Below are 9,376 nucleotides of genomic sequence, written 5' to 3'. Positions count from 1 at the left end.
GCAGACACCGGACGAATGAGTGCAGGTCTACAAGAGATAGACAAGGCAACCTGATACAGACGGGAAACGTGAGAGGGGGGGGCCTCACAGGCCCCCATGGCAAACATGGTTCAGTCATTTCCAGTTACTACAGAGAACGTGACTCGTCAGGACAATTAGAAAGCCCCATGCCTACTGTTACAAGCAATAATGATCAGAAAGATGAGTTCCGTGTGTTTTGGCAAACTTCTATAAATGACCAAAGACCAAAGCTGAGAGTGTGTGTAAATGGCATTTTTATTACTGGCCTGCTGGACACAGGTGCGGATGTAAGTATCATTACCCCAGAATCTTGGCATCCATATTGGCCTCTTCAGAATGTAAATGTTCAGCTCCTGGGAATTGGAACCCTATCTCGAGTAAGGCAGAGCACGAGATGGGTTGAATGTATAGGACCAGAGGGACAAATAGGAAAATTAAGGCCATATGTAGCCAATATTGCAATGAATTTATGGGGTCGTGACCTATTACAACAATGGAATACCCAAATTAACATTCCTGCTACTTCTAGAGCCTATATTTCTGGGGATAATATTAAAAGATATTACAAACGGAGAAAACCGGCCATTCGGGCTGTACAAGAACAAGCAATTGATGTCCCTTCAGAGATACCAACAGCCTTGCCTTTAAAATGGTTGACTGAGAAACCAATATGGACAAAGCAATGGCCTTTAGCTGAGGAAAAGTTACAGGCTTTAGAACAGTTGGTACAAGAGCAATTAGATGCTGGACATATAGAAGAATCTACCAGCCCTTGGAATTCTCCTGTATTTGTGGTTAAGAAAAAATCAGGTAAATGGAGAATGGTGACAGATCTCAGGGCTATCAACAAGGTTATTCAACCTATGGGCCCTCTGCAATCTGGAATTCCTTTGCCCTCTTTATTGCCAAAAGGATGGCCTCTCATAGTTATTGATTTAAAGGATTGTTTTTTCACTATACCTTTACAAAAAGAAGATAGAGAAAAGTTTGCCTTCACAGTGCCTACTTATAATAATTCTCAACCTTCGAGGAGGTACCACTGGACCGTCCTCCCCCAGGGTATGTTAAATAGCCCCTCCCTGTGCCAATATTTTGTGAATCAACCATTGCCAATAATACGCAAGAAATTTCCCAAATCGATAGTATATCATTACATGGACGACATTTTGTTATCCGATTCAAACATGGATACCTTGAACAGATTGTTTGAAGAAATAAAAATACTTTTACCAAAATGGGGATTGCAAATTGCTCCTGAAAAGATTCAGAAGGGAGATTCTGTTAATTATTTAGGTTATAAAATAGGTTTACAAAAAATTAAGACACAAAAGGCACAAATTCGGAGAGATCGCCTACGGACTCTTAATGACTTTCAAAGACTATTAGGGGACATTTCCAGTCTACGGCCAGCTATTGGGATAACACCTGATCTAATAATTCATTTGAACAAAACCTTGGATGGTGACAAAGATTTAAACAGTCCCAGAGAATTAACAGCTGAAGCAGAAAAGGAACTGACGATGATTGAGGAAAAATTACAACAGGCACATGTGGATAGGGTAAATCCAGAGCTCGACTGTATTCTCGTCATACTACCATCAAAAATTTCCCCTACAGGAATTTTAATGCAGAGAGATGATATTATCTTGGAATGGATCTTTGTACCACATAAACCAAGTAAGAAACTGAAAACTTATGTAGAAAAAGTCTCTGAGTTAATTATAAAAGGCAAGTTGAGACTTCGTCAACTAGCAGGCATAGACCCAGCAGAAATTATAGTGCCTTTCACTGCTGATGAACTAAAGAAATTATGGGAAGATAATGAACCATGGCAAAGAGCTTGTGCTAATTTCTTGGGAGACATTAATAACAACTATCCAAAAAGCAAGAGGCTTAACTTCATAAAGAGAACTTCTTGGATCCTTCCTCGAATCGTCCGTGATACTCCAATAACTGGAGCCCGTACGTTCTATACTGATGCCAATAAATCAGGGAAGGCAGGTTACAAATCAGAAGACTTGGGTAAGGTGGAACAAAGTCCTTATGATTCTGTCCAGAAGGCAGAATTATATGCCATTCTTATGGTGCTAAGGGATTTTAAAGAACCTATTAATATAGTTACTGATTCACAATATGCAGAAAGAGTTATTTTACATATTGAAACTGCTGAATTTATACCTGATGATACAGAACTAACCTCTTTGTTTATCCAGGTGCAAGATTTGATTAGGAACAGGCTTTGCCCTATGTACATAACACACATCCGATCCCATACGGGTCTGCCAGGTCCTCTAGCACAAGGTAATGCAGAAATTGATCAATTATTGATTGGTAGTGTGCTACAAGCCTCTGAATTTCATAAAAAACATCATGTTAATAGCAAAGGTTTGAAGAAAGAGTTTTCTATTACATGGCAACAAGCTAGGGAGATTGTAAAGAAATGCCCTACTTGCTCTTTCTATAACCAAACGCCACTGCCTGCAGGGGCTAATCCAAAGGGCACCCAAAGGAATGAAATCTGGCAGATGGATGTGTTCCACTTTGCAGAATTTGGCAAATTAAAATATGTTCATCACACCATTGACACGTATTCAGGCTTTCAGTGGGCAACGGCTTTAAGTTCAGAAAAAGCTGATTCAGTTATCACTCATTTATTAGAAGTCATGGCTATCATGGGTATACCTACACAAATAAAGACAGATAATGGTCCTGCTTATGTCTCTAGGAAAATGAAACGGTTTTTTGATTATTACAATATCAAGCATGTTACAGGTATACCATACAATCCTACAGGTCAAGCAGTCATAGAAAGATCAAATCGAACTATAAAGGATATGTTGAACAAACAGAAAGGGGTGGAAAACACCCCCAGAAATAGGTTACATAATGCTTTGTTAACCTTGAATTTCCTCAACGCTAATGAGAAGGGAACATTGGCTGCAGAAAGACATTGGATAATGGAAAAGTCTACTGAACTAAATCAACCAGTTTATTTCAAGGATGTGCTGACCTCACAATGGAAGCCAGGAGATGTGCTGCGTTGGGGAAGGGGATTTGCTCTTGTCTCCACAGGTGAGGAAAAATTGTGGATTCCATCAAAATTGATAAAGGTTCGTTTTGATGAAGAGAAGCCAGTTGGGAAAGATAAATAACAATTCAATCACATGGATGGCAATCATACTGATGGTAAGTAATACAAATAGGTTGGGGGCAGGGTTCTCTTCTTATCTCCACAGGAAAATACCCATCTTCAAAGAATTTAAGGTACCCCTAATATTTAATTACTGATGGAGGGACTTGTTCTGTAAGTATTAATATATATATATATATATATATATATATATATATATATATATGTCTTAAACTTTCTTTGCTTTTCCTCATATCTGTGTCTTTCTTTATATGTCAGTATATGTCCTTGTTGTTAATGTTTAAATTTCCCATAACAAGCAACAAATTTTCCTACAGTAATCTTTGAAGTTTCCAGGATGAAGATGGGGCCCCACAACATCAACTCCATCTGGTTTTTATGACGTCATGATTTTTTTTAAAGCGCTAATATTAGACCTGTTTTTTGGTACCAACTACAAGAGACAATTTCGAATGGTGCACATTTTTGACAACACTCTGGTCGGACCTTCTCAAAACGCTCTGAGACTAGTTACAATTTTCTTAGGTCAAAGGTTAATTTGGAAATTTTACCATCATTTGCTTTCACAGGACCCCCTAAGAAGAACGTCGCCCCCATGTCAGCTAGAAGCAATCTTAGAGGACGGCATCCCCTCTCCCAACAGAGTTTGCCCTCAGGGTTGGGGACATCTTTTAATGGTTGGTTTAGGGTTGAGGGGATGGGGTGATATTTTTTTTTGGAAAAAAAAATAAGAAGAAGAAGAAGAGGAAGAAGAAGGGGGTAACTGGTTTTTTGGGATGATTGGTATTTGTGAATTACTGTCTATAGAAAATTGTACTGGTACTGTTTCTTGTATATTGATATGTTAAATATTGAATATGAGTGTTCCTACCTCTATTTTTGTATGAGTATGCTTATAACTTTGTCCATATTGTATTGATACATCTACCATATTACATTGTACATTTCTACCTCTGATACTATGACATTGTTTACAGTTGAAGATCATTGTCTTCATATATTGCACAGTTGTTTATTCTTTTAGTCTTCAAAGTTAGATAGGTATTGAGAATTATATGTTTGTCATATTTATTTTTAAGTTTATCAGGTCTTTTAGTTACATAGAGATTATATTTAGTATAGATAGTATGATCTTCAGCCTCTTCGAAGAGCTGTAGAAAATGGCCTTTAATCTAACCTAAAATTTCTATGCCAAAGAGACACAATTACTCCTGGCAACACCACTCTACTCCCGAGAGAACGTTGAGCACCAAAGACACTCCACTGGGAGCTTGTCTTCTTGGCAGAACTGGCCTTTGGGTTAAGAAAAGCCCATACCTCAACTTCTGACAAAGATACAGAATATCCCTAAGTGGATGAAACAGGATTGTCTTATCTTGCCAAGACAGGGTAGGATAGTCCTAAGAAAGTTCCTTGCCTTTAATAATGGTATGCCAGTTATGTTAGGCCTTAGCCAAAGTTGGTTGACTCAACATTGCAAACGAGACTTTGGGTGATTGCCCAGGTAGTCAGTTGTCTCTGTCAATTGTTGCACATTTTGGATATCTCTCGATTGTTAAGTGAAATTTATTCCCTTCTCAGATCTTTGACGGAGTTGAAGATTATATAATTGTAGTTACTCTCTATGTTATTTAGACTCCTTGAGATAGAATGTTTAGCAAAAGTTTTGTCCTCAATATTGTTTGTTATATTTATTATTTGTTATTATTGTATATAGTTGTATTTGGTTTGGTTCTATCTTATTTAGACAAAAGGGGGAGAAGTAGGGACATAGCCCCACCCATTGGGGGCGTGTTCGGCTCGGGCTAATGTTTACGGATAAATCTGCCGGGCGTGAGCCCAGCAGGCCTTTTTCTTTTGCTCCGCTTTTCCGGTACACCGCGGGAACCTGTGGTCCTGTAAGTTTATTTCCTTATTAAAGCTGTATATATCTATATAATCTGTCTACATTCATTTGCGCGGCCACAAGGAATGGAACTTCTGACCTTTGGAAGGGCAGCCAAAGCTCTTATCCACTGAGCTAACACCCCAGCTCTTATTTTTGTATCCAAAAGAGGGCACAAGACCTCATTGCAGATGGTTGTGAGCCATTATGTGGTTGCCTGGAATTGAATTCAGGAGGTTGGAAGAGGAGGCAATGATCTTAACCACGGAGCCATCTCTCATGCCTCTTCCTTATGTTGCCAGTAAAGGGAACCAAACCTCCTTTTGAGAGCAATTATGTGATTTCCAGGAATCGAACTTCTGACCTTTGGAAGAGCAGGCAATGCTCTTAACCACTGAGCCATCTCTCCAACCCGTTTTTCTTTTTTTCTTTTTTTTTTTTTCCCTTTGATAATCCTGTATTTTAGAAACCAATTAAGCATTGAAGGAATAATTAACAAAAGCAGTTTTATATTAAGAAACAATTTTACATGATATAATCACTGAAGCAACATTAACATGTACCTTACATTCAACCAAAAACGTAAGAGGGTCAGAGTATAAAAAATAACCCACTTTCTCATATTCCAAATATGTGGACATTCAGTAATGAAGTTCCATTAATAAAGATAATCAAGTCCTTGAGTGCTGAGAAAGAACCGAGTAATCCTGAGACAAATCCTAACGGGTGGTAAAGGTCAGACACATGTGAACTGAGACACAGTTCTGCAGCTCTGACTTTACAAGAAGGCTGGAGGCAACCAGCGGTCACAACAGAGGCCTACAGGTGCACACTGAGTTATTCCCAAACCACTCACCCTTCCCTAGCCCATCACTATACCAAAGCACCAAAAATTTGAATAGAAACTATTATTGAAACCACTTAAAATTGCAATGAAAAACGGGGGGTAAACCCTTAAAATCCAAGACAAGGAAAGAAATAACAGAATGCTCACCAAGCCCACAATTTATCTTTCTAGATATTTAGATAAAACTCTAATCTATTATATCTTAAGCACATAATAAGGCACATAATAAGAAATTAAGTAAATACACAGTAATTCTGAGTATTAGAGATTATAGTGGTACAAAAAACCCTTGAGATTTTTTTCTAAAAGAAGACCTTACCAAAAATAACTTTTAAAAAATCTGTCAAACCATATGATAGACCTGAATATTTTCCTTAAGACTGTAAACTTTTTTTCTGAAAACAATTATAAAAAAGTAGGATTACTTTTCTTTTAAAATTTTCCAAGATCATATTACATTACTTGACAAATGTCATTTTGAAATTCAAAACATAATTTTTTTTCTAAAATGGTTCACTATTCTGATATTGTAACAGATCTAGGCTGAATTCCACTTCTGTTTCCCTGGGACAATTGCAACACTTTGCGTTTCCAAAAAGTCTTTGAAAGAGAAGATATGCATTATTCAAAGGAGTGACATACAGTGAAAAAAAAATCACTGAAAGAAAGCATGCATGTTTATAAACCTGCTTCCAATATAACTCCATGTGGTTATGTATAATAACTATCAATAGATGCAAATATCTGATATAATTTATAAGTGAACATCATTTTCTACAGGGAAATTGCTGAATCATAAAGTTAAAAACTTGGTTGTAAGTGGTTTAAATTACATCAAGAAATTGTAAAAGTCTGTATGCCTAAATTCCTCAAAGTACAAAGGATACTAGAAATGTCATGTAAGGCTGATCTGGACCCAAACTTAAACAAAGTCTATCCTTTTGAAATCTAATTCAGGGAATTAAATTATTTAAAAAATATTTTCCTGATCTTTTTTCCTGAAAGTTATTTTCATAGAAACTGCAGTACAAAGGAAAAGCAAACCTTTGATCAACATTGGTGGGAAAAATTGGAGAAAAAAAGGAATATCTCTTGTTTTGAATGTACTTGAATATTAATCAAACTCCCAAAGAGTTACTTTTGTGAAAGAGGCAGAATTGGTCTTGAGCTGCTAAAGTTTGTGCCTGAAGACTTTACTGAAATTATGGTCCAGTTTCAGGAGAACATTCACAGAGAGCTCAGATGGTGGACTTTGAGAAGGAAACTCTGAGGTGATGATTCTCTCCAAGATCATGATTGTGAAGCTCAATAAGGGCCTGGATTGCTTCTTCCACAGACCCCAACTGAATGAGTGCCATCTTACGATCCTTCTGAAAGAATTTAAAAGCCTTCACTGAGCATCCAGCGTCTATGAAAAGGTTCTTCAAATCATCCATTGTAACAGAAGGGGGGATGTTGGAAAGATGTAGAGTGGCTGACGGCGGGAAGATATTCTGGAAGTTCTTTGAGCCGGGCTTTTTAAAGCGATGCAGGGGACTATTGCTGAAGTCCTTAGTCAGACCTTGGTCTTCCTGTCCCTCTCTAGGGAGCTGGACTGCTTGGTGTTTGGACAGTGTAGCACGAAGTACTTTTCCATAAAGTCTCTGACCACTTAGATGGTTCATTGCGAGCTGAGCTTGACTTGCGTCTGCCATCTGCACCAAAGCGTTTTCTTTCTTGTTAAACATGATCTTCACTCGATGGACATCACCATACACTCCAAATAGGATAAAAAGTCCATGTGGTGTGATAAAATCAGGATTGAGGTTGGTGACAAGCAGAACAGAATTCCCTGGTATGCCACTTGTCCCAGGAATGGCCATCCTTCCAGTGACAGCAGAGGAGGTGAGTGTGAGGGGACCAAGGGCTCCAGGAACAGCTGGAACAGACAGACCTGTAGCTTGAGGAAATCCAATGGTGGGGGCAAATCCAGCAGCCCCTGCATATGGAGAGGAAATTATACCTGGTGCACCAAAAGCAGCAGCCATAGGAGGTTCAAGGGGTGGCTGACCATCTCCAGTAGGAAGGTCTATGCGAGTAAAGTCTCTGCTTTTGTCATTATTGTATTTCACATTAAGGCTGGTGAGTTTGGAGAAGTCAATACGCAGAGTGCAGCATGCATTATAGATATTCTGGCCATCCAAAGCCATTTTGGCATAATGTGCATTCAGTGGGTCAGCATACTGAAGCAAGGCTTGAAACTGATTATTCTTTGTAAAGGTGATAATCTTCAAGACTGTGCCAAATTTAGAAAATATCTGATGAAGAACTTCCAAAGTGACAGGGTAAAATAGGTTTTCAATAATTATCCGGAGCACAGGACTCTGCCCAGGTAGCACTGTGCCTTCACTGGAAGGAGCTCCAGGAAGGGACAGGTTTCCTGACTGTACAGCACTGACAGCCTGCAGTGCAGCTTGGGCTCTAGCCTGATTAGGCAGATTGTCAGTCTTAAGTTCTCGGTGATTGGAATACTGGATATAAACAGGCTGACTTCGTAGATGAGGAGTAACAGGAGTGTAATAATTTACCATAGTAACAGCAGCTTCTTCAGAAGCCATTTCTAAAAAGGCCTGGCTTTTTCCTTTCAACATCAAAAGATTAGTTACTTTGCCAAATGGTAGACCTAATGATATGACCTCTGCTTCGGTGACATCACATGGAATTTTGCGAAGATGGAGAACACGGGAAGGCGAACAGGGAGGTCTATCTCCTTTAAATTTCTTGTTGTCATTCCCATTAGCATACACACCTGCAGAAGGAGTAGAATTGCTCATGGTAGAAGGTCCGTTAATGACACCAGGAGAAAGAAGCTCATCAGATCCCCGCCATCCATGGCCCAGATGGAGGAGCGCGTCGTGCGGGGATTGACGGGCTCGCCGCGGGCGGGGGTGGGGGGAAAGCAAGCGGCGGCTCCGGGGACCGGCGAGCGGAGCCGCTCAGCAGCTCCGGCCGGTCGGAGGTGGAAGGAAGCTCCAACCCGTTTTTCAACTTCTTTTACTAAACCAGCTTTAGTCAATGTGGTGTGTGGATCACATCTCCATTTCCATGACGTGTGGAGTACAGGGGTCTGCATGGACCTATTGGCCATTCATGTACCTCATAGAGGAGGTCTAGATAAATTGTTTCTCTGGCTTTAAATAGGTTAACATTTTGCTGGTGTTTGTAGTCCTTTGATTGTCTTGGATATGAGTTCTTCTTAAGGCACATGAACATGCCAAAATTTTCTTCTTCTAGCCATCTTGCCTTACTCTCCTTGGTGTTGTCTCTGAAGCACGCTGGCTCATGGTGATAGAGCTGTGAGTCTTTAACATCCTAACAAGAGCTTTTGCCTCATTCAGTCACAGCAACGCGGGCCCTGGCCCTGTGCCCCGACTCTATGTCTGTTCTTGGCCTCATCAAACTCAGCAGGCAGAGCTCTTTACCACAGAGCCAT

At 39.6% G+C, this 9,376-nt stretch overlaps 1 protein-coding gene across 1 annotated transcript; it reads right to left on the bottom strand.

Moving 5' to 3' along the window:
* Positions 1-6,015: 6,015 nt before the first annotated feature.
* Positions 6,016-8,869, bottom strand: LOC130869109 (polypyrimidine tract-binding protein 3). The gene has a single exon (XM_057761188.1). It carries the CDS (start codon positions 8,715-8,717, stop codon positions 7,143-7,145), a length of 1,575 nt encoding a protein of 524 aa, XP_057617171.1. The 5' UTR covers positions 8,718-8,869; the 3' UTR covers positions 6,016-7,142.
* Positions 8,870-9,376: the final 507 nt, after the last annotated feature.

Source organism: Chionomys nivalis, unplaced genomic scaffold, assembly GCF_950005125.1.
Source record: "Chionomys nivalis unplaced genomic scaffold, mChiNiv1.1 scaffold_60, whole genome shotgun sequence".
NCBI classification, from domain to species: Eukaryota; Metazoa; Chordata; class Mammalia; order Rodentia; family Cricetidae; genus Chionomys; species Chionomys nivalis.
This window is presented reverse-complemented; position numbering and strand designations above follow the sequence as displayed.

Bases quoted from the DNA above. Each gene is read 5' to 3' on its own strand.
- LOC130869109 (XM_057761188.1), bottom strand. From the start codon at position 8,717: ATGAGCAATTCTACTCCTTCTGCAGGTGTGTATGCTAATGGGAATGAC.